Below are 26,216 nucleotides of genomic sequence, written 5' to 3'. Positions count from 1 at the left end.
CTCTTCACTTGCGATACTGAATCCTCAGCTAGCTGCACAGACGAACGAGCCCCGGATACATGCGCGCGCTCCTTCCAAAAGCGCGCGCCACGGCGTGAACCTGCGCGTATTACGAGATCTCCCCTCTCGTTTAGCGGTAGTGATGCGAGCTGATACATTGGTTCTGTGCGGCTGCAGAAGTGGCGATATAAGGAGCGGATTCATGTAGTGCGCCAGCTGTTGTCGTGATGGATGGATAGCACTGTATGTTATAGGATGCAATTAGGGCGCAGAAACGACAGTTCCCGAACAGAGGAGAGACATGTGGCCACGAGGTGCACATATATTATAATGAAAATGACATATGCGGAGTGTGTAAGCTAAAAAAATGCTTTTATTATTCGAAAGTGAACAGAAAACATGTGAAACAATGTGAAGAACTGCACAATACAAGCAAAATTGAACATAACCTGTCACATCTTATCTTTAATAATCCCATAAATCTCATTCAGTAACATTACTTGACGGCATCTCATGTAAAACTGATTATTTCTTCATCGTTTTCTCATCCTAAGTGGACAGTCACTTCACTTCCACTCAGCGCCAAAGAGACAATAAAGTCTAAATGGTGCCATCTAGTGTTCAGTTTCCATATCAGACACCACAGAGGCCAACATTTGTAACTCATCCTCTCTGCAGACTGGCAAAAACTTCATTAAGTCAGAGAAAAGCACATCTGTTTTGCAGCGCCTCTAAAACATCTCTACACTCATTAGCGCAACCTAATGAATGCGTAGCTGTTCACAACATCTGGCGGATTGCAGATGGATACTGTGCAATTTCTTTCAATGTGTCAAGTGTTGAAATTGCGGAGTCATCCACCCGAAAACAGCGAGACAAAGAGCAAAGTCAAAGAAACTTAATGTTAAGAGGCCTGTTGAGTCAAACATGACTGCAAACAGAGGAGGAAAAAAACAACAGCTGCTCTCATGTGCCTACGGTGAATGAGATTTTCACTCTTTCAAGTGTTCATCAAAGCTTGGAAGAAGAGAAAACAAAACCCATATATCTCTTCCTTTGGCTGCGTGTCTGAGAAACAGAGAGCTTTGCATGGATTTGCACAGCAGAGACTGGCAGAAGCTGAGAGCAAACCAACAAAACTCGCTGTAAACCCAGCAGACTTCCAGCTTCAAATACCAGAAACTCAGTCTGAGGCATGAGGGAATGTGACCAGCAATACCTGAAGTGCACAAACTGCAGTAGATGAGTGTGTACTACCTGCACTGTGAGCACTTTTGAACTGCAGAGTCAACAACATGTTCAGCTTAAAGAGTCAGAAAGTCATGAGTCATTAAAAGATACCTGACGGGGGACTTGTGACCGGCGCACAGACACACTGATGAATGTAAAGAAATGTCTTACAAGTCGACAGCAATTTATTCACCTTCCTGTTTATGCACTAAAACAAGATACTCAAATGTTGACTGCATCAGTGCACTCTCAGCTACACAGTGATGTCATACTGAAAAATAATGCTATATTAGTTTATCATGCACATAAAAAGCCTCCTGTATATCACCATACATTTGAGTTTTAGAAATTGGTCTATGCTTTAAATTTGCATAATTACATGTTCTTGAATGTTGTGCTGCTGAAACATGTAGCCTAATCAAATACTGCGTCAGAAAATTATCAATATGATCAATTATCAAGGAAAATACAGTGTGATTTTGCTGATCTTCTCTCTTTTTCATCACGGTGAACTGACTTTCTTTGTGTGTTTTGTTTCATTAGTCACAGAAAACAAGAAATACATCAATGTTACCTTGAGCTCTTGCACAGTCTAAGCAGCTGCATAATTGAGAAGGTAGTTGAAAGTTAATTGACTGAATTGAAAAAAAAACAGACTATGTAATAATGAAGTTAACATTTTGTTCTGTATGACAGCCGTGCGACCAGCGAAAATTTCTTTCAATCGTTTCTTTAAATTCAGGCTGCAACATTTAAAGTGTGTTATTAGTGTTGTTAAAAATTAAAAAGACATGAGGTATTTCATCACTGATGAAGTATTCTGCAAGGCAAGTGTAGTGAGAAATATTTCACACCCTGAATAACAAGCCCTCCAGCCAGAAGGAGCAACTAGGGCAGTAGATGCTGAACTACTTCACTAACTACACTAGATGCACCTTAGCTGGAGGACCATACGAGGCAGGGGAGTGTAGAGGAAATTGATGCACTGGATTATTTCCAACTCCTCCAGGCGAGAAACTTCCAGTCTGGACCATCTGAAACATAACAAAATCAATTGAAAGTGGCAAATGAGTATAAATATTTCACCTGATCCTATAACTCGGTTGGAAAATGAATACACGTTTTGCAAGCTGCAGAAGTATGAAGGTGTGTTTATGTTGTGAGGAAAAGTCATTAAAAATGTCACAATCAGAGATGCAATATAAGATAAACCTAACTTCCATTTACAGACATGATAAAACTTTAAAATATTCATAAACAAAAAAAAAGACTTACTATAGTTAAATACATAAATGCAGTGGAGAAAAAGCCACATTGTTTCCCTGTGATGTAGTAAAGTAGAAGTATAGAGAAACTTAAAATGGGAATGGTCACGTTAAGCTTTACTCAAAAATGTTCTAAACACCACTACACACTAAACATTTGAGTAAAAGCACTTAATTACTTTCCATCACTGAAAGGTCACATCGCAGTTTAATGAGACTGAAACACTGTGGGGAAATGTAAAAGTCTTCAAACTCTTATTGATAGTTTTTTCTTATTGACTCGCTGATTATAAATGCAACTACAAATCGATTTATCATACACACATCCAATATTGTGCCCGTTTTTTTTTTTTTTAATAGATTCTGCTAAGAGGTAAAACTTTTCAGCTTGTGGTCTATGTTTGTAAACTGTAAATCTCCACAGGTTTCAATGTGGAGATCGGCTACACTGAAAACACTGATTCACTGGCTGTCCATTCAAAGCACGCACGAGGAGGGAGTGTAAACTTAAAAGCTCCATTTGTGCTCCATCAGCATAAAAACTTCGTTTCAAATTTTAAAAATTAAAAATCTGAAATTATTTTTCCATCGACCATTTCCTTAAACACGAGTTTTACAGTGTAACTGGGGTATAAACAGCGTGCCTTGTGCAGCGTTTAACAAAGTGGCGCCAACAGCTTCATGTGATGTGATGTGATGATGAGCGCGTCAACTCCCGTCAATTAAAAAATGGATCTCAATAGCAACATCCGCCTTTATTCGGTTACGTAACAAACACAAACACCAGCAGCTGTAAGAGGTGGGTGGATGAGTCTGTAACTCTTTAAGGATTATTAAAAACAGCCTGGACGATGTGCCAATACATGTAACAAAGACTTCAGCAAATCAACTTTATGTAAACAAATCTACCGTGACCCGAAAAGTACAAAATACATCAAGTTGACTATTCCAGTTTTCTGAAAAAAGGCATTATATACTACATTAGTGCAGAACACATGTTGAACATGCTCCCAGCTTCCCTCTAAAGAAAGCAGTGCATTAAGGCGAAGTAACCAAAACCGAAACATTTTAACATTTTTCAGGTTTTAAAAACTTTCCAACAGAAACCTAACGTAACCCTAACAAACACACGCACGATAACGACCTCACGTTACGCACGTTGTTTTAGAATAAACAGGAAAGGCTGCAGACAGCCTACCATTGCATTATATTCACCTGCATGAATCCTACACACACACACACACACGCACACACACATAAATACATACATATACATATATATGTATATATATATATATATATATATATATATATACTTATATACACACACACAACTCTACAATATAGCTACGTACCTTACTCCGCAGATGTTGTATCCTCTGCAGTCTTCTTTGCCACCCTTTTGCACAAAAAGTTTTGTCATGCATGAAATTGTGAGAGCATCTTTTTTTTGTTGTTTTTCTCTTTGTGGGGGTGGGGAGAGGCGCGCAGTCGACGCAATCTTTGCGAATGTCGTCTTTAAATCCTCTCACAAACACGGTGTCCCTCGCATTCTGCCATCAAACCAGACCTTTCCTCTGCAGCGGCATCCCCTCAAAACTTTTCCTGCAAACTGGGAATTTACAGACTAACCTAGAATAGTTGTATTAAGCCTATCTCGCTCCTCCATTCAGCCCCGTGCTGGTCACAGAAACCCAGGAGGCTTGTGACCTGTAACCCCTGTAAACCCTGCCCCCACATAGCCTTCTGCTCTGTCTGCAGGAGCACGTCCCACCACCTTCCCGCCTCATATGCACACAAATACTTTATAGCATTGCTTTTGCAACAGTGAACTTTAAGGAGATCCTAACCAGCAACGTTGAGAGATGCAGAGGCTTTCCAGTGCATGGTGCATGGTGCCCCCCCATCAACTGTGGGAACGGGCTGCAGCGTTGCCTTAGTTGCCTTCTTTCCTGATTGAACTTTAACCTACTTTCCCATACTGCCTTTACTATGCTCCTGCGGGCTCTGATTGGTGGAGTTCAAGAGTAACAAAATTGCAGCTGCCTATTTTGACTTTATTCGTGTCCGCCAGTATGTTTGATCTCCTGAAGCATGCCACTGATAGAGGAGGGTTAATTATGGCCAGTAACATTTGGAGCTCATTTACAATATGAATGTAGTTCATGGAGGGAATAAAATTTCGTATTATGAATATAGCTCTCTCTCTCTCTCTCTCTCTCTCTCTATATATATATATTTTTTTTTTTTTTTCACAAACTGTAATTGGCCTCCACAAAGACAATAGCCTGCCAGCCTATTGAACAGGCCTCATGTTGGATACCTCCTGGTAGGATGGAATGTGTCCCAGTGTTTTGAACTGGGCTGACATTACTGCTTCACAGCCAGAGCTACAACTGGGAGGAAGGGTTGTTTTTAGCCATTTGAATGTGCACCACTGGATAAATACATTCTACAAGATGTAAACAGACCAACCTAGTTCAGAATCACTTGTTGGAGATGAAGTTACATTTTAATGCCCACAAGTTAAGCAAATACATTTTCATTCATTGTTAACACTATGGCTCACACAACATCGTTTCTAATCAGAAAAAAAGTAGGCAATATTGATCACACTATAAAACTGCCTATGGAGCCATCTAAAATGTTTATTGGACTTTCAACATTTTGCAGAGAAACTACAGGTTGTAGCAAGGCCACAACTGATGATTGTTTTTATCATATATCTTTCCCTCAAGTCTATAAAAGGTCAGAAATAATGAAAATGGCCCTCATAATTTCCCACAACCCTAAAATATTAATTAAGTAGCCCTCTAAGCTTTTATTAGAACTGTAACCCTTTCACAAAGGTCAAGAATGACCTTCTATTCTCAACAATAATTCAATTTACAATCATATAAAACAGATAAAAACAAGATGTTTATTTTTGCTTGCTAAATTACTTAGCATGATAAATTGATAATAAAAAAAATTGATCAACTAAAGTTTCAGCACGCTCCAGCATAGTTACACTAGATGAGCTTCCACTGTATTTTTATATTTCATCAAAAGCTGAAGGCTAACATACAGGAGACCTCAGTCAGTATTAAAAACGATTTGGTGAAACTGAACACAGAGGAGACCTTTTCTACTTCACCTCTCAAATCTGATGAACCCGAAGCAGGCACAGTCTTTTCTGAATTACTGAGTGAAAAGAAACAATTTTCTCAGAAACAAAGGTTCTATGTGGGCATTATCTGAGTTTATAAACTGGATTTTTTAGTTCAAGGTGTCTTAAAACAGAAATGATTCGCCAAAACACAAAATCAAAGTGGTGACGTATAATTTTCTGTACTAAATTAATCAGATGATTTAATCAGAAATAAATGTTATGAATTAAAGGTTTATCTGTACAGAGGCCACTGTCACTTTACTTCTTAAAAAGGCCCGAAGCCCTTGTCACTTATACTGAATAACTGGACCTATGATTAGAGTGATGTTTGGTAATTACATGAGGTTGTCAGCCTACATGCATCAGTGGCAATACTTAAGCTGTCAGTTGTCTCGGTCTAAGAGCTGCAACTAAACAAACAGAAGTCCAGGAGATGTCAATTAAGCACGGTCTATACACAGCTACACAGTAATGAGAAGAGGTGTATTCAGGTAGACCAGGTGAAACTGTGCAGGGCTTTTAAGGTACTGCTCAGAAAAAGCCATGGACAAGTTCTTCCTTTTGTAGTTGTGTGTGCTTAACTGTTGAAGCAACACAAGAATAAATTGCCATAAAGTTTTATTTTCATGAATGCTTTTCACAATTTTACCCTTTATAAAGTTATGTACACATAATTCGCTCCCATGGTAAATAAAGAGAATATCCAGAGTGTGGAAAAAAAGACAGGAAAAAAATATAAGGCAATAGAATAAAAAAAAAAGAAAGTAAAGCACAACAAATATTTAAAAGAGAGAACTCTAAATCGTGGAATATATAGTTTTGATCTTAAGGGATTTGTGTTGATGTCTACATAATATTGCCAGTGATTTATATATTCATAACTCGAGGTAGGGTTAGAGAAACACGAAATGCTTTGTTTACACACTAATACAAGGTGCCCATTGTTGTCAACGGCTCCCTCTGGTGGGATGTCTGTGTACAGCATGTCCTTCACACAGTGCATGTCATGATTGAACCCAAATCTCAAGCAAGTTTGAGTGCAGATCTACACACCAACACCATCTGAAAACATTCTGGGGTATTTCTGTTGAAAATCCTCATTAATTTTGTTAAACAAAAGTCTGATCATCTCGCATATTATTGCAGAAGTTAGCCTGTTTTGTAACTTCAGTTTATCAGCAAGGAGTTACAGAGTTGATCGCCATCGGGATATTTAAAGATACTCAAACACACTTTCATACAAACTTTCTTTCAGTAACTGGTGACATGACCATTCACTGTGTGCAGGACTTCAGTCTGTGTATTTAAGCATAAGGTACCACATTCACAGCAGATTTCTCAAATTATTTTATGGAACTTGAAAGGCCTGATATTGACTTTGTGACTATCTGGTGCAGTGTACCAAATAGTGATTAGCGCTTCTTTAAAAGCCAGTTAACCACAACAGAAAAAAGTTTCTGATCGTGGTCCAACTGATGTCTATGAAAAGTGTATTTACACTCCCAGGATCACATTTGAAGTGAGACACAGTTAAAGAAAAACCTTCACTGCACTAGATGTGGAAGTGAGAAATAAACTGGTAATGCATTTGGGACTTGAAATGTACATTTTTACCTTTTTTATATTCACTTTGGTTTAAAAACAATTTAAGAGGTCTGGAATTTTACATTATCATTATGATCCATTAAAATGTCTTTAAATAAGGCAACATTCATGACAAGGTGCAACACTGCAATTCATTATGAATTAACGTTTGTGTGGCACCACCCAATGAAATATTTAAGTTTAAAAATCTAGTTTTCCATTGTGAAAACCAGGTTGCAGTCCCTGTTCAAGTTTGAACATATATATATCTATATATCTATATAGATATATATATATATAAAATCAAGTTGAGGCATGCATACAAACCACTGTTGTGTATTTTAAAATGTCAAATAAAATATCTTGTCTAGGAAGGAAAGAAAAGAGAACGCAGCATTTGCAAACTCAAATCCCATGAGGTATGTACTAGAAGACTGTGCGCACAGACAACACATCTTGAAATCCCTAATATACCATTTTAGAGACAATGGCAGAAGTAAGGCAATTATATCAACACAAGTCTTTTTAAAAAGTATAACTAATCAGTGATGCATGTGAGGAACTCAGTGCTTGTCATCCAAAACACAGTCATTCTTGTTTTAACAGTGCATGTGGGTATTTTAACAATGGCATCTTTCTGATGCATCACAGTTATGTTACAGTGTATTACAATAAAACGTTTCATTATAATCAAATCAGAAAATTACACGACATTTAGAACCCTGTGTACATTTCAGCATCTGCCACCCTCTTACTTTTTTGTACTCTTTGGTGTTAAAGTAACTGACTGTATGGATGGGAGCAATGAGATTAAGGAGATCCGTTTTAGTTTTAGTTTCCCTTCGTTCTGCCCAATTCTCAAGGCCAGTGTAGCTCAATAAATGTCAAAGAAAATCAGTAAAATTAGTCAAGAAGCAATCCCAACCAAAGTTAGTATGAAGTCTCTTTGACGTGTCAACTTATCTTAAATACCATGCTCTGATTTGAACATAACAGATTTACAGTGCAACATACTTGTGATGCATCCTTGTGCAACGCTTCTGTGTAAACTGCGATATTATTTCTTGTGTTATGCAGTGCTTATACTGTAATGGAAAAATGGCTAAGATGGCATATATCAAGTACTTTAAAACCACATGAATTAATTATTTGTTAAATCATTGTTTCAAATGAATTATTGCTATCTGTGCTCAGCATGTGAGGATGAAGTGGAGTGCTCCAAGTGAGATCAATTTGTATATCCTAGCTGTCCATGTTAGCGGTGAATGGATGGCTGCTACCCTGCAGCATTATCTGATGCCGTGTTTCTATTTCAGTCATGTAAGCCTCAGTGAACTCAGCCTAAAAATCACAGCACAATAAATTGATTCCTCTATGGTTTTGATTTTCTCTTCCTGTGCCAGCTAATGCATCAGCAAGTTCAGCACTGCAGGATCATTTCAGACCTCTGTAACATCACACAATGCGACCAAAGGCCTAATAACTACACAATAATCCCCAAAAATGACTGTGTGCCGAGTCTGATCTGGCCAGTATGATCCACATGTCGCCCTGACAAAGCCGTATTTCTAAACATCATTTAAGTCCCTGTATAACACAACAGCTTACAATAAGGCAATAATCCAAACCTATGCAATTAGTTAGGCTAAGCAATGTTCAGAGAGAAGAGTTACTGTATATTTGAAACTGTTTACCATGAAGATACATTAGAAAAATAATATATTTACTTCTCAGCTTTTCAATCTCTAAAATATAGACAGGTTTCTGAAGGAAAAAAAAAAGACTTTTGAGACCACCTCAGAGCTCATGTTGGCTGTGAATGGGGAGAAGTTTCTGTCATTCTAAGGTCTGGTTCTGCCAGCGACAATGTAAGTGGAAAGGTAACAGTTTAAGGTCCAACATTACAAGAACATACTAAATGTTTTTCATTATCACTAAAGAGGAAACACTATGGTTTAAATAACAGTTCTTGGCCCACTGGATGGAAATCACCTCCATATCCACACTAAAAACAGAAAGTGAAGGAAGTAATCTTTACTTTTTTCCTATATTTTGTAGTTAATATTAAATTTTAATGAAGCGTGTCTTTTAGACTCTCATGTAGCCCTCTGCAGCTCCAGCCACTACCTCTAAACTCTACCACCTGATGGAGCACTCATCCCTGTGGCTTTTAAGCTTCCTCCGGTGCCGTGGGCCTCTTCAGGTCGCGGATCTGCTTAATCAGATAGTTCTTCTCATCACAGAACTGCTCGTCCTCAGATCTGTCTGTCTGGAAGTGGCTCAGGAAGTCCACGAGTTTGGTCTGGTTCTTCAGCAGTATGTCCAGCACGGGCTGAGTCTTGTTGGGGTTTGCAACAAATACCTTTAAAAGAAGAGAGAGATTATTTCATTATTTTATCTTAATCAGTCCATTCTTCTCTTAAAAACATTCAATATTTTACTAATTTAAGTCAGCACCATTCAGCTATTTTCTTCCAACAACTATATGTGGAATTTCACATCTTGAATAAACAACTTCAATTATTAAGCAGTGAATTATTGCACTGATTATGCATGTTTTACATGCAGACCTTGAAGACATGGAATGCTTCAAACTGGATATTTCGGCTGTTGTCTCTTAGCAAGTTCATCATCAGCTTCAGGTTCTCTGCCCGACTGATGTACTTCGTCATGACAGTGAAGTTGTGTCGATCTAGGAGGAGTTCCCCAAGGAGCTGAAAGACAGTACATGATTAAATAATGTCAGTTACACCTTAATCTGTAGCTCAAATCAAAGTTTGTCAATGGCTTTAATTTGACAGAGCAGCGGTGCTTTTACCTTCAAAGACTGTCGTTTGGTGACGTAATTGTCAGAATGCAGGAGCTTCTCGTACTCTGTGAACACCTGACAGACAATTTAAAAGCATGTTAGGCACTGCATGGGCATTCTTTCACTTAGAGATAAAAATGAAGAGGAGAAAACTCACTCTGTCATAATTGTTCTCCAGGAAATCCGCACACATAATCTTGTGTCTTGTAAGGAGATCCTGAAAGGAAACAGAAGAGCCCTGGGTATTAGATAAGAACTGTTGAGATACTGCAATTAGAAGGAAAGTATGTCAGCGTACCTTGAATGAGGCAAAAGCATCTGAAGCAATGTCAAAGGTTGAGAGCTCCACGTAGCGGAAGAAGCAGTAGAACTCTTCAGAGAAGAGCACCGTCCGTGCCAAAGGGTCGTGACGCAGACACTCCCTCAGCATCATTCCACAGTTCAGAGCCACTTCTGCACTCTCGTATCTGTATGGGTTAATACATGTCAAGTCATATATCATCAGACCAGTTATAAAACAGACCCTGTAGATGTAACACAAGTGAAAACTGGTAAAAAGGCCACCCTAAATACTTTTAACATTGGTAATCTGGCATTAAATGTATTTTTTGCACTGATTAATATTATTTAGATCTTATTTGCCATGGTGAGGTATTTTTACTATACCTGAAGATAGCTGGCTAAATGTAGACAATTCACCATGCAGCTACATGGGAGTTTATTACTAGAATGATCATCTAACACATCAGTATTAAATGTCAGGTTTTGATGTCTGTCTCTGACAACCAAACAGAATGTTCCTCTTTATATATATGTGACATTCGGGAATAAAGTTCAAAAACATTGCAGAAGAAATCCATCACAGAAGTTGCAATTTGCAAAGAGAGAATTTGATCCACTGACAGCAACCTAAACGGATCAAAATGCAGTGCAGCCATTAGACAAGGTTGCTTTTTGAGTAAGCGGGATGACTCAGTTTTTCAGAGCTGTAAAACCAGCACTCAACTATCACTCTCTTCATCTCCATGTGTAACCCACATGTGAATGCAACAAGTTCATGCTCGTTTCTCTGGGAGTTGTTGAAACACATACTGGGTAATGTAGAAAATCATGAGGCATGTTGAAGGAAAGTGATTTTACTGTAAAAGTAACTTAAAAAACAACAACAAAATAATTTGGGGGGCTTACTGATATTTACCAGTTAGGGGCCTCTACAGGTAGAGTTGATTTTAATATGTGTAAGTGGAAAAACAAAGCACTCATATCTAATATCAAAGTATCAAATACTGAGTTCCTGCTGTCTGAAAAGTTGAACTTACCCTTTCAGAAGCATGAAGAGAATCTGTGGGTGTGTAGAGATGTACTCTACCGTGGGTGTGCGAGTGCCAATCTGACGTCTCACAATATTGCTGAACAAATGAACCACATCCTTCTTCCCCTGTAACAAAAAGCACTCAGACAGATGAATGACTGACTGGGTAATGATGATATGCAAAGACATTTTTGCTTTGGGCAAAGATGTTCAAATCAGGCATACACACTCTCAGTGACTGTTTGGTGTCTGCACAAAGCAATCAATACTCTTTTTTCTTTTTTTTTACACACATAGTCATTGTGTAAAAAAGTATGTTTTTACCCACCTCAAAATCAATCCTCTGAAGGTTTGCAATAAGTGCAATGAGGAGGTTGGTGTTGTACAGCTCTTGTGCAAGCTGAGCCACTGCTTCAGTTTGAGGCTCCTTGTCACCTGTTCCACAAAGTACCTCCTTCAGTGAGGCCAGGTTTTTGGACACCTCCTCTGCAACCTTATTTGTGGAAAAACAGTTGATGACTCTGGCCATGAGTTGGTGTTAAGGATAAGATCCAAATTCCAAACATTAGACAGTCAGAAGAAAAACCATTGCTGACCTTTTCACACTTTTTACTGTCTCCAGCATCCAGTTTTTCCATGTATGCCACATTCTCCTTCAAACTTCTCACTATTTCAGCCGGACTCTTCTGAGACTTCCCGAAAGGAAAAGGCATGACTGAAGAAAGGTAATCCAAGCCCAAATCTCTAATGAAATAAAATCACGTTTCAACAAACTATCATGCAATTAAAGCAATTCAACTTCCTGTACCTCTGTGCATCAGGAAATGGCTGAAAGAGCTCTCACCTGAAGACAGCAAGGGTATAGCTAGGTTAGTTATACTGTCTAGCTGTAACTCGACACTCAAAAGTAAACTACTGAGTTACAGTATTAAAGACCATAACAACGCGCACAGCTAGCCAACGTTACATTAGTTAGTTAGCATTATAATGCGGGTACATTAGCGCTATAGTAACACTTCTATTGTATGTTCACACTGGTTTATTAGTTTCTCAACAAATGCCAACTTTTAAACCGAATCAAGAATGTCACGGACAATAAGACGTTAAAAATGTCAACGCTACAGCAATGTTCATCAGCAAACTTCAGCTAGCTTGTGACCTAGTTAGCAGTAGCGAGAAACAGGCAAACTAACGACAGCATGTAGACAGCAAGCACCATGGAAAACACACACACAGGACACTGCTGAAATATTCAGTTCAGGCTGTCAAGACTCACCCGAGTGAACTCTAGTTTTGAAGCTGAAGGAGGCTCGGTGGCTAAAGGTTAGCTAGCAGGCTAGCAAGTTATCCCCACTTTCTTTTTCCACTGTAACGTTACTTTGATATGTCTGTAACGTTATCTGAGATCTGGAGCTGTAGCTATCTAACGTGTGCTAATTGTGGCTACAAGTTGCTCAAACGGACGACCTTCATAGCTGGGATATTTCATGAAAATCTCTCTACTCGTGACCGACTGTCACCTAACTTGCTAGCTGCCTAGTTGTGGAGAGAGAGTCGCTGGGTTGGCCTGTCCGACCGTCTGACAACTTCATTTCCCTGTTCTTTACTGTTGAAACTCACATTCTCTCCTCATCCCGGGGACACTGGGCGGGTATGTTTTGCTCTACAAAATGACTGCCACTACTTTTAGCCAATCACTTTAGCCAATGCTAATTTTATGTGGTAACTCCCTCTCCGTTGTAGGTGCGCATGTTTAAATGGCTCATATTCCTCGTGTGGGAGGAGACATCAAAGACTACACGTAAAGCCCCTTCTTACGGACTGCCCTGTAACGGTAAGCAAGTGCACCTAAATTCTCACGAAAAGAAGAGGCAAAAAAATTTAGTTAAAAGGAATTTAGGCTTGAAATCAGTCCCTTTCATCCTATATAAGTGGAGTTTTGGTATTATTATCAAAGCAAAAAAGTTTTAGCATTAGTTTTATTAACAGTCTTTTCCTCATAAAGTCTTCAGCTTCATTATATTTTGGTATTTACAGTGAAGAAAGATTCACGGATGTCAAAAAAATACTCATAATCAAATATAAACTGCTTGTACATGTGTTTTAGTGAATATATTTGATGTAATCACACAGTATTTGACACTATTTAACATGGTTAGGGTTATATAACCATATAAATCATGCCTAACAAAAGAAACCATGGTGCTTCACAGTTTTCTATACTGTATCTGGAAAACATGTTCTGCCATGTCTTAAAAGCTGTAAAATTCTTCCAGACATTTCCCATAAATATTCAGTTCTGTTTCAATTTTGAGAGGGTATACATTTCCCCTAATCTAAACTCTGAACTTAAAAGACTGGCATCCTTTTTACTTTTGAGTATGGGATTAATGCATTACACTAGTGAATAATATAGTCAATATAAGTATTTACACTTGTAAATGTACTAAATCTCAAGGATCCACATTTTTCCACATTTTAGTTTTTCTGCTCTCATCTTTGAAGTGACTCATTATGTTATCTACTAAAAAACATTTCAGGTTGTCTCAGCAGGGTTTTTACCCAGTTTGGTTCCATTGTAGGGGTGTCACACCAAACTGTGCTTAACCATGTTCAACATTTTGTTTATGGTCCCTATGATTCCCATATGATGCCTGTGGCATTGCACCACCTTGCTCCCACCAACAGTGGATGACAGTCATTGCAGGTTGAAATCTCCTCTCAGCACTCTCCAAACAGACAGTAAACCGACCCAGATGTTGATAAAAAGATATATATGAAAAGCATCAAGATGGAGTGTGCTCACTACATCAACTGATGCATCTCTATGTGTTGGTATTTATAGAAATATTTTCTGAATGGCATGCCTGATAATAAATACTGTCCAGTTCTTTGGGATCCACACATAATGCATTGTTTGGGGTATTTACATGTAGCAACTAGAGCTCAGGTAGTTCCATTTTACAAAGGTCTAGCTCAGTACAGCACAGCCCAGTTCTATGCTCTTATCGGCCCAGTCCATGTTCAGACTAACTAACTAACCCTGGTTCAAACTTTGTTTTTAGACCCTCTGCATACTGTGCATGTACAAGGTCTCCTCTGCCATTAAGCACACATCACACAGTAAACAATATTGTATACCACATGATGACAGCTTTGAAGGAATAATTAAATAATTTTTTTAAGGAATAAAAAAAAATTGGGCCTTCAGAGACAGGGCCTCAAGATTATGTATTCATGTAGGCCTTGCATTAGTTGATATTGTACTTTGTTGGTGCAAATTTGTAACATTGCACAACTAATTTGTAGTGAACCAAATAATAAAAAACAAAAAGCAAGCTGACTGGTATGTGGATTTTATGGAAAACCAAATTAGCAACATTAGCATACTTTCATCTCCCATTTTAATGAAACTATGGCTTAACACAAGTGAAAAATAAGTCATATCTGCTTTTTGGATATCGATACTTCAAAATTAGTCATGTTCATGAGGTATTTTTGTAAAGCACTTTCGTTTCCTAAACACTCTGACCTCCTGTAGCTTTTCACGTTGGAAACATTACAACATGCTGTCGTCAACGAGACTTTTATTTTGAAAGTCGCACCCGGAATTCCCCCAGTCCTGGACATGGTAGCTAGCTTGATGCTAGTGTGAAAAGCACACGATCACTTCTGAAGGACGGAAAGAAACACTGTCGCTGCCCGGAACACTTTTCCATCTTTTCTATTGTCTCAGTGCGATAGGATTATATTACCAGGTAAGATGTGAGCTGTGTGTCCGCGGCTGGATGATAGCCGATGTATTTTATGGCCTATTGTGGTTTCAGGCCGTATTGCTGGCGTACAAGCTGAGCAGCTCTCTTTTCACAGGGATACATCACGTATGGCGCTCTTTACTTCGAAACGGTTTGCAAAGACCCGCGCCTGTCATGATAATTTCCCACATTTAAAGGGAAATATTCGCAGTTTTTCGGGTTCCAGCAGAAACATAATGTCGAAGTGTCACATTTTCCTACCGTCGACCTTTATTTCCCTGCATGAAAGGGCCTTGGGAGAGATTTCGGGGCGTTGAGATGTTCATAGTGAAAATTGTTTTTAGTTACAGCTACTTTGGAGGAGAAAGAGACACACACCCCCTTTAATTCAAAACTTTGTAGCATAAATTTGAGGCACTTTTATGTTTCGCTTGTTCTCGTCACAAATCAACCACAACATCGCCATGTGGTGCAAGTATATAAAACGAGAGCAATACAGTGAAGAGCAGAGGTTGAAATAAAGGATATTTGGTGTTATTTACATGGAGAGTATTGTGTGTTTGCACGCTGGCTCCGCTGCTGGAGCCGCCGCAGTGAAAGCCTGGCCCTGCTATCATGGCTGTAATGGCTCTATCAAGGCGTCGCAGCACACTGCTATTGTGATTTTTTTTTAAACACCCACTTTCGTTTGTGGACTATCAAGGATTGAGTAGATATTTTTTAATGCTCATATTTAATGTATTTGCGCCGCTCGCAGCATATTATGGACAACATCAGACCATCTATGTGAATGTCAGCACACATTTGAAGGGTTGATCTACTCCTCTACTCTAAAGAATACAATGATGGGTTTGCAACCAGTCTTATTTGATGTTTAAGAAAAATGCTGATTAATAAACATCTTAATGGTTTAATTAAAAGGCAACTGAAAATGATACAACAATACTAATGATCAAATCACCCCAGTTTCTGCTAATTTGTGTGTCTTCACTGCTTCTCACAACAGAGAGTACAGACTAAAATGGAATAATATGTTTTTATCTAGAGAAGTTGGGGCAGACAAATGTAGTGAATATGGGGGGTTGTCTGTAATTAAAAGTAGCCCCTGTGTGTAAGGTAAAGGGGTTGCATCAGATGTGGTCCTCCAGCTTCAGAGTCCTGCTTCTGCTGATTTCCCTTTCTGTTCCTTTTTAATCTGATTTAGTCCTGGGATGACTGGTGAATGTTGCTAATTGCAGGCCTGTGTTGTGCTGATATTGTCTTCAGCCATGCTACTTTTGACTACCCTCCAAAATCAAGATCTCCCCCGATGCTGGCATTGGTCAGCAATTTTTAGATTCTGTTCAATACACTTATTCTGTGGTTTTTAGTATTTATACCGCAGGCAATTAGAAACTCTCTATAATTCAGATATGATTCAATTTACAAGGATCAGAAGTTGAAAAAGTGTGAAGCTGCAGACCTGCAACAAATGTGTGGGCCCCATGTGTGATCCATCAGAAACACATTGAGAGTGTTTTTAGGACACAGGGCTCTTCTTTAGTGAGTTTCACTGTTTGATATGAGCTGTGATTATTTTGTTACGCTGTTTTGATGATGTAGTCCAGGACTTATAAAGACATTGTTATTTGATGATTGAGTGGGAAATTGTTCTTCTAACTGCTTTGAAAACCACCTCTATTTAAAAGGGTTTGGCAGTCATTGTAATTCAAAGTTATCTTGTCATGCTGTGTTTTGTTTTTTTCATTAGACTCTAGAAGAATAAAGAAGCCTTTGGCCATGTCAGGACAGAGGAAAGGAGCTGCAGCGCGGCTGCCTAAATGTGCCTTCTGCAGAACCAACCGGGACAAGGAGTGCGGCCAGCTGCTGGTGTCTGACAGCCAGAAGGTGGCAGCCCACCATAAGTGCATGGTGAGGGGAGCACATTAGTTCTCAACCTGTATAGCCTGTAATCCTTCAAGCCAAAGTCATGCACACTTGCAACCCCTCACATATGCAGAATAGTGAAATACATGGTTCATCTCCCATAAAAAATAAAAATGACAAATGTAAGATTTTCTTATAAGTATATCACAGTGGAAATCGGCTCTGATGACACGATCTGATGCTGCTGAAACGTGTCAAATGAATGTTAATCTTCAGTTTGGTGGTAAATGATGCACCAGAAGTGGTAAAGGCAAATGTTATAGCATTATTGTTAGAATTTATTTGACAGAGTGTGTATTAGAAAAGGCCGTAAAAACCATTTAATGCTTATTTTCATATTTTTCATATGTAGCTGTTCTCCTCTGCCCTGGTCACATCTCACTCAGACAGCGAGAACATTGGAGGATTTTCCATTGAGGATGTGAAAAAGGAGATCAAGAGGGGAAATAAATTGGTAAGTACGCACTGGTCTTCTTAGTGTAGCACTAATGAATGGAGGAGAAGCAGTGTCACTGCATGAGGCCACAGAGTAGAGCTTTTGTCATGTTGAAATTATACATCATAAACAGCTCATTAAAATGAAATAAAGCATATTCATGTACATATTTGTACATGTACATATTTAAATGCCTATTACTTTTTGATCTAAATATGTTGGTGTTGAGGCCGACACTACAGCACACCCAGTCACTGTGCATATCTGAGAATATGCATTAGCTGCTTTATTTAACTAATGATGAGGATGCACGCATGTTTTCCTGAGCTAAGTGTATACGTATGTCTTCAATGTAAAGTTCCTTCAGTGTTTATACCTGAGGCATGTGTGTTCATTCTCCTGTCTTTGTGTTCAAGGTGTACATGTGTGCATGTTTATGAATGGCTGTGTAAGTTTCTCACAGAGACTGATACCAGCTGATAGCAGTGCATCAGATCCCTCTCATGTGTACATGGGAAATATCATCTTTTCAGTATCATAAAAGATCTAGAAATACACACGTTAGAATTAACAGCAACAATTAACTTGTGGTTCGTTCCTCAATCTGACAAACTGTTGAATAATTTAATCTAATTTAATGTCATTAGCAGCATTTCTAATTGCATTTCCACATGTATGCAGCTGTGAATGAATACCGGTTTCACACTTTATATTCACCTTTTACTTGATTTTATATGAGACTTTCATATCACTCTGTAAAAGATTATTGATGTATTTAGTAGTAAGTGTTTTTTCTACATATCTCTTGGCAATATGTTCACTTTAATTCATATATTTGTTGTTTTACTTTCATCCACTTTGACCTACATATACATGTTTTCTGAAATCTATATTGAAGAGTGATTTTTAGATGCTAATAAATAATAAGTTATGATAAATACTGGCAATGTATCTTTGCATAAATTTAAGACGGTTTTCATTTTCATTTACTACCTATTTATATTAAGATTTCTCTGATGTTTTCTGCCTTTTTTATAATCTTGCGTGCCTCTGTGCCAGCTTCCCTGCTGCATTTAATTTGTTCTTCTCCTGCGACAAACACATTCTCCCCACAGGGATATTGTTTCATGATATTTGCATATGGCCTTTCAGACAGTTGTGTCTGTCAGGGCCCTGTGGTGTTTGGAGAGAAATTATCATTCATATCCACACTGGAAAAATCACATTTCCCATCACCAATTGACAAATCACATTACCAGTTGTCAGCCATTTGAATGAACATAAAAGGTTGTGGACCTGCATGTGCTTGGCTGTTTTCCTGAAAGATGCAGCTCTGTGTCTTTCCCCCTCCAGATGTGTTCTTCATGTCACCGGCCGGGTGCTACTATCGGCTGTGACGTGAAGACGTGCCGGAGGACGTATCACTATTACTGCGCTGTGAAGGACAAAGCCCAGATCAAAGAGAATCCCTCACAAGGGATTTACCTGTAAGTCACTTTGTCTTTGGACTCTTATGCACATTAATCTACAATAAATAAAGATATATGTCATTCATGTTGATTTTTTTATTTTTTATTTTTTTGTCTGAATGTAGCGTTTACTGTCGCAAACACCGAGACGCTTCTCAGGATGGCATTCAAGGTATAGTATGCTTAAACATGTGTTAGACCAATAGGCTACATGGATGATAGGATTTGATTTGCAGCTGGACAGCTGTTTCCCTTTTCAGTCACAACACTCGCATATAAAAACACTTGGATCCCATGTGTTTGAGTTGTTTGTAATGTGCTTTACCATGATATTCTCAAGGTGTGGGATTGTCTTGTTTATATTTCATTGTGAAATGTGTTGCAGTGATAAATACTGATACTAGCATGAAATATGCACAACATATCCAGTTACATTTGTTTCCATTTTTGCCCATCTGTCTACACTCATTCACCCATAATGACAAAATGAAAACATGTTTTTAGAAATTTTAGCAAATTTATTAAAAATCAAGTACGGATATCTCTCATTTACAAAAGTATTCAGATCCTTAATTTAGTATTTTGTATAAGCCCTTTTGGGACAGCAGTTACAGCTTTAAGTATTCTTGAGAAGTTTCTGCATGCCTTGACACTTCGGTTTGCGCAGTTTATCCCATTCTTCCTGGCAGATCTTGATCTATGGGGTTTAAGTCTGAGCTTTGGCTGGGCCACTCAGGGACATTCAGAGACTTGTCCTGAGGCCACTCCAGCGTGGTCTTGGCTGTATGTTTGGAGTCATTGTCATACTGATTGTCTCAGGTCGTGTGGACTTTGGAGCAGGTTTTCTTCAAGGACCTCTCTGTATTTAGCTGCATTCATCCTTCCCTCTGTTCTGACCAGTCTCCCTGTTGCTGCTGCTGAGAAGCCTCCCATAGCGTGATGCTGCCACCACCATGTTTGACTGTGGAGATGGTATTAGCCTGGGGATGAGCAGTGCCTGGTGTTCATCAGACAGTGTCTGGAGTTCTGCACAAAGGGTTAAATTTTCTCATCAGACCAGAGAATATTTCATCTCATGCCCTGAGTGCCTTTCACTCAAAGTGGCCTCTGTCCAGCCGCTCTACAATAAAGGCCTGATTGATGGAGAGCTGCTGACATGGTCGTCCTCCCAGCAGGTTCACCCATCTCTGCAGAGGACTTCTGAAACTCTGTTAGAGTGACCACTGGGTTCTTGTTCACCTCAAAGAGACCCTACTTTCCCGGTTACTCAGTTTGGCAGGACAGCCCACTCTAGGAAGAGTCCTGGTGGTTCCAAACTTCTCCCATTTCACATAATTGAGGCCACCGCGCTCCTGGGAACACTGAAATCTTAAGAAACGGTTTATCCCCTTGTCCTGACCATTCCTCGCCACAATATTATTGCAGCGCCTTATAGCACAGGTGTGCATTTTTCTAGATTATGACAATGCCAATGTCAATTCAGTTTGCTGCAGGTGGACTCCAGTCAAGTTCTAGACACATCTCACAGATAATTAAAGCAGACAGGATGAACCTGACCACAGTTTGGAGCCACAGCAAAGGGGTGAATATTTTTGTAAATGAGAGATTTCAGTTTTTGATGTTTAATCAATTTGCATTGTCTTAAAATGTCTTTAAAATGTTTCACTTCATGATTATGGGTTATTAAGTGTAGATTGATGAGCAAATGGCAATTTTATCAATTTACAATTAAATGTACAAGAAAATAAAGTGTGCAAAAGTGAAGGGGTGTGAATACTTTCTGAAGCCACTATCTGCTTGTGTTCTTGATCTATTATGAGTTAAAGTTGTCATGAACAATACAACCACTTGCAGATACTTTGCTTTGATGCTCTTCTTATGAACAAAAGTTGTTGTGTTAACCATGATTGTTGGTTTCTTGCCAGATGAAGAGGGAGGCGTGGCCAATGATTCAGACTCATTGCCTCCACAAAGCAGAGGCAGAGGACGGTTTGAGAAGGTGAGAGGCAAGGTGGGATCTCGTGGCCAATCGGAAGACTCCCGCTCCACCTCCTCACAGGCTGCAGACGAGGAGAGCTCCTCCCATGTAAGGCAGCATGCTTATTCTTAAATGCAGTCTCATTTGAATGGTCTGTTGGCTGTACTGTATGTGGCCTCTGTTACTGAGTGTTCCGTTTGTTGTAGCGCGACAGGTCACCTCTTCGTGCCAGCCCAGGAGATAGCGGCCAGCGCTGTGGCTTTTGTCACGCTGGTGAGGAAGAGAATGAAACAAGGGGCATGCTTCATACCGATAACTCCAAAAAAGTGGCTGCACACTACAAGTGTATGGTAAGATATAGCATTGTGTGTAAGAGTCTGTTTTTTGCAACACAAATTTGCATATACAGTACGTCCACTTGCATCTCACTGTGATCTCTGATCCCTTCCAGCTGTTTTCATCGGGGACAGTCCAGCTGACCACCACGTCACGGGCTGAGTTTGGAAACTTTGACGTGAAAACGGTCATCCAGGAAATCAAGAGAGGGAAAAGAATGGTAGGAAAATATCTGTAACTTCAGTTTTAAAAACATTTTTTTGAAAGAAAATGATGGACTTTGTTGTTTTTTCCAGAAATGTACACTCTGCACTCAGTTGGGTGCCACCATTGGCTGTGAAATTAAAGCATGTGTGAAGACCTACCACTATCACTGCGGCCTGCAGGACAAAGCCAAGTACATCGAAAACATGGCACGTGGCATCTACAAGTGAGTTTCATATCGAACAGACAGACATTTAAAAGTGCTTTCACTTCACAAAATATTTTTGCATGCAAATTTTCTCTTAATATTTACAGCTATTTTTGCCCGCAATTATTTGCACTTAGGTGTTATTTTTTTTTGAATATTGTAAATTTTACATTGCTTACATTCATGTTAGCTAGCTTGCAGTCTTCCCCTTCCCTACCTTTGTTATGTCTATCTTTCCTTGTGTGTGACCACCAACATGTGTGTCCTTGTGCACATGCACAATCCAAACAAAATGGGGACCCGCTCATCAAAACAGTGTGTAAAAACGTATTTGTGTGTCTTTAACTCCAACTCCATACCACTTTGACAGTAGGGCTGGGCGATAAAACAATAAAAACAATTATAATAATGATATAATATATTAAATAATATAATCATTATCATTTTCCTAGAAATATAACAAATGGTGGATAAATGTTCAGTATGATTAATTTACAAGTTTAGATAGCATGGGCTGAAATGAATCACAATCTGTCACTCACATAGGAATAGGGGTATGCATCACGTAGGTTAGGTTTTAGATTAGCCAGGTGAGATTTTATCATTATAATTGTTTGAATGTTCTCCCTCAGATTTATGAAATGTTTTGCTGTTTGCCCTGTTCTGACCATAAACAGTAATTTAAAAGCCACCACATCAGAATTTTAAAGTGTTCACTGGTTTACATTACTGTTGTTCATTATTAACCGCTGAAACGTTAACCGACAATAAGAAGTTTGACAGTTTAATACTTATCAGTTAAACATTTAAAATATCCTCGGACATCAGTACCATCTGAGCAGGGACTGAAAGATTAACCCCACAGCATGTCGACCTGTTGACATTTCTGAATAAAAACCAGTAGAGAAGCTGTCCGCTATGCTTACAACCACTCCTATGCGTGTATGTGATGGTGTGTGTATGTGTTTTAGACTATACTGTAAGAACCACAGTGGGAATGAGGAGAGGGATGAAGAAGATGAGGAACGAGAGAATCGCAGTAGAGAGAGGGCAGCAATCGACCACGGAAGAACACCGTCGACACAAGTGAACGGCAACTAGGTACGTTATTAAAAAATGATTGTTAAAACTGCGTCATGTGAAAAGTGATGAAATACTAAATAATGGGGAGATTTAGATTTTTTTTTTTTTTTTTCTTATTTTTTGGTTCAGGTCATCTTGATGGATGTGACATGGGGAGAAAACAGAAGAACACGGACGAGTGAGAGATATTTTTTTATACTAAATCTTAGCATACTCACAAAGTCATGGTCTGCAGGCCCCCTACGAGTCCTTCACACGATTTCTTCCAGTAAATGGACATGATCTCCCGGTGTGCACCAGGCGTCTCCTTCATGAAACCCTGTTTTTGAGTTGACTGGATGAGCTTTTCACAGACTGGTGGTACTCAGCAGAGCACAGGACTGCTGCAGGATATTGAAAAGCCATGGCTAATCTTTCCCAAAAATCGGTTATGGGCTCAGTTTCAAATACATGTATTATTGCCGTGAATAAGAGCTGATCTTTTGATTGTCACTCACTGCCCATGTTCCCAGACATGACATGACCCACACTTGCTGAAAACCTCTTATTCTTCTTCTTTCTCTTCCTTAGCTTCTGAAGGACTCACTTTTAAGAGGGGTCTGTTTGTTACTAGTCTCTCTACGAAGTTGTGCAGTTTGATTACCTTGTTTCTGTAATCATGTCTTAAGAATACTCTTTTCATGTTAGCCTTTCTTTCTTGATATGTAATATTTTGCTACTGTATTATTATTATTATTATCATCATAAGTAATTTTGAATATCTGGATTTCAGACAGTCACGATTACAAGTTCTGCCAGCATGCACTTGCATTTTTCCACTGTTAAAGGTGGCATTTTTTATTTAGCTGCTAAAGGGCAAGGTAGAGCTCTTTAGAAGAGTTGGCTTGACTTTGTTTGATGTACTGTTACTTGTATCTCTACAAATGTATCCATGAATGATTGGAAATAGAAAATATTTTATTTTACACTTTTACTGAGTCTTTTATTTGAATGTGTGTCCATAGAGTACTCAAAACAGAAAGCAGCACTGATGGCAGGTCACAGGTTGTTGAAGAGGTTTGAAGAGTGAGGAATGTCACACTGGCTGCAAGGTCATGACGTCTCAGATCACGTTGTTATGCAAGATTACCTCAAGCATACACTCTCCATACATGCGTCCGCCTCACACTTCCATCTGGAACGTTGGTTATGCAAAAATAAAAATTGCATTTGAGTAGTATTTCAAAATATATAAAGTATATAAAATAGTAGTTTATAGTAAAGCCTTAGTGTAGTATGATACAAGTCAAATCATTTATATTATTATTATTATTATATATCATTTATATTAAAGCCTTTGGTAATCCAATAAGATTTTGTGGGTATTAAAAATGGTGATCTTAGCTTTAATTGGTAAACCTGGAGATTTCCTCATGTTTTCAATGCAAGTCTTCAAAGCACTGTTCATGTCCATTTAATAATGAAATACACTAATACATAAAAGGGGAGATAATTACAGTACAACAAAGTTGGCATGATGTTCTTACAGTGTTGCACAGCTTAGTTTTTGTGTTATGCAGTGCAGCAATTACATAATAGGTCTATTTTACAGCAGACATTTTAACTTTGTAAGAAAAACACAGGTGTTAGTAATAACATCTGGATAACAATAATAATCATAATAATAACTATGGATCTGTCCCGTTCAGGTGCCCTGACAGTGTGACAGTGAATCTGCCTGAACAACACCAGGACCCTGAAACTGAAGCAGCTAAATGGAATTCAACCATAATTAGTTACATTAATTACACCTGTGCTTTTCCTACTGTGTTATGTCAAAATGCCTTCCATGAAAAAGACCTATCGTATACATAACCTTATACTAATGATCAAAGTACACTGATTGCAGTTAGACAAGACTAAAGTACTAAGAGGAGATGATGCAATATGTGTGCTAACAAACATCAGAAACCAACTGTAGAGAGCCACCTCCAATTTAATCCCACAAAGAGAAAGCAGTGTGTATTTGCAAATAGTTAATACTCATTTTGGGGTTTTCCAGGATCATTTTTCATCTGTTTCTGTTTCTCCACCATCTGCAATTTGTTTTAATATTTTGCAGCTGTGAGTATCTTCTCCATTTCCTTTATGAATTGTATTGTGGGACAATAGTGAACATCAGCAGCATACTATTTTAGTTTTGGTGCCTCCAGTGTGAACACACTACGCATTCAAACCACCTTAGTATTAGCTTGTGCTGTGGAATATGATATAAACTCTGGAGCTGCTCTTCAGACAGTGAATAATACAGCAATAAATAACCATGATGGTGGCCTTTTTTGGTCTCAGGTTCACATTTTTCCAAGCCTATCTTCACTGGTAGATTTATTGAAGCTGTAATCGTTTCTCTTGGCTGTAAAAAGATCACTTGACAACTCAACTCGCGTAAAAGATGGGGAAAAAATGAAGAGTCTTCATGCTGTGAAGACAATATGACAGGAAATAAGGGAAGAGAAAGATGGTGATGCAGAGGAGACAGGATGTTGCTGGTCGTGTTTGGCACCTCTAACCCCCACATTAAAAGAATGCTGCACACTCAAGTAGGAAATTTTGTACTTAAAAGACACTAACTCTAACTCTGGTGCTTAGTTGATTTGTCTAACTGAGGCAGCTGAAGCTTCAGTTTGGCTTTGACTGAACTCTGGAGTGGAGTTTTACAAAACAGCAACTTTAGTTTGTGTCCCCTATCACTTATATTGTCAGGAAGACATCTCCTCAGGCCATTTAAGGACAGGAGTCATGAAAAAATTTGAACGTATTCTTTAACACTTAAACTTCTGAATGCAATTTCAAAACTCACTAATTCAGTTTTAGTGGACAAACTTCAAAAAGTGTGGCATCATCATTTTTGGTTTAAAGAGTAAGTTGGCTGTTTGTTTGAACTAACTTGCGGCATGGGAGTTTACTTTAATAGCAAATGTCAGTGTAACATTATTATATGATGTTAGTAACTTTCTATGACTTTAATATAATGAGGTGCAAAGTCCAAAGCACACATTCCAACCTCCTCATAACAGTCTGATCAGACACCAAAAGGAAAGTTTTTAATATTTTATCCAACCAACTGTTCACTATAGTTTCTGCAAACAATTCCCAAAATGAAGGTCTAAGTCTACTGTTTAAAATTTTCTCTATAAAGCAAGGAATAAATTTCTTGTAGAGAAATACTGAATCCTGATTCATTTATTTTCTTGGCTTAAAGGTTGTCAGATTTTAATATATTGAATCTTTACTGGAATCAGCAAATAAAACCCCTGTACATTACTGTCCTCAACTGTGGTGGAGTAGTGCAGCTAAGTTACGTTCAGTCAATAACTGTACTTAAGTACAAATCTGAAGTACCTGAGTATTATCTTTTCATGACACTTTATAGGATATGTTTATAGTTATTTCACAACTGTAGTTACTAGTTACCATACAAATGAAGATTT

General features: G+C 38.6%; 2 protein-coding genes across 2 annotated transcripts; one reads left to right on the top strand and one right to left on the bottom strand.

Moving 5' to 3' along the window:
* Window positions 1-6,247: 6,247 nt before the first annotated feature.
* Window positions 6,248-12,973, bottom strand: LOC111226582 (calcium-binding protein 39-like). Its single transcript, XM_022751809.1, has 9 exons — window positions 12,628-12,973; window positions 11,948-12,095; window positions 11,680-11,844; window positions 11,359-11,477; window positions 10,338-10,506; window positions 10,197-10,256; window positions 10,049-10,114; window positions 9,801-9,944; window positions 6,248-9,592 (listed from the first exon to the last, which is right to left on the bottom strand). Exons 2-9 carry the CDS (start codon window positions 12,062-12,064, stop codon window positions 9,401-9,403), a joined length of 1,032 nt encoding a protein of 343 aa, XP_022607530.1. The 5' UTR covers window positions 12,065-12,095; window positions 12,628-12,973; the 3' UTR covers window positions 6,248-9,400.
* A 2,017-nt stretch (window positions 12,974-14,990) lies between these two features.
* On the top strand, window positions 14,991-23,711 carry phf6 (PHD finger protein 6). Its single transcript, XM_022751920.1, has 11 exons — window positions 14,991-15,109; window positions 16,857-17,017; window positions 17,385-17,486; window positions 18,822-18,955; window positions 19,063-19,109; window positions 20,863-21,023; window positions 21,122-21,265; window positions 21,367-21,471; window positions 21,548-21,681; window positions 22,635-22,764; window positions 22,876-23,711. Exons 2-10 carry the CDS (start codon window positions 16,886-16,888, stop codon window positions 22,762-22,764), a joined length of 1,089 nt encoding a protein of 362 aa, XP_022607641.1. The 5' UTR covers window positions 14,991-15,109; window positions 16,857-16,885; the 3' UTR covers window positions 22,876-23,711.
* The last annotated feature ends 2,505 nt before the right edge of the window (window positions 23,712-26,216 follow it).

This window comes from Seriola dumerili, unplaced genomic scaffold (assembly GCF_002260705.1).
Source record: "Seriola dumerili isolate Sdu_G_001 unplaced genomic scaffold, Sdu_1.0 BDQW01000161.1, whole genome shotgun sequence".
NCBI lineage: Eukaryota > Metazoa > Chordata > Actinopteri > Carangiformes > Carangidae > Seriola > Seriola dumerili.
The sequence above is the reverse complement of the archived record's forward strand: the minus strand, read 5'-3'. Positions and strand labels throughout refer to the sequence as shown.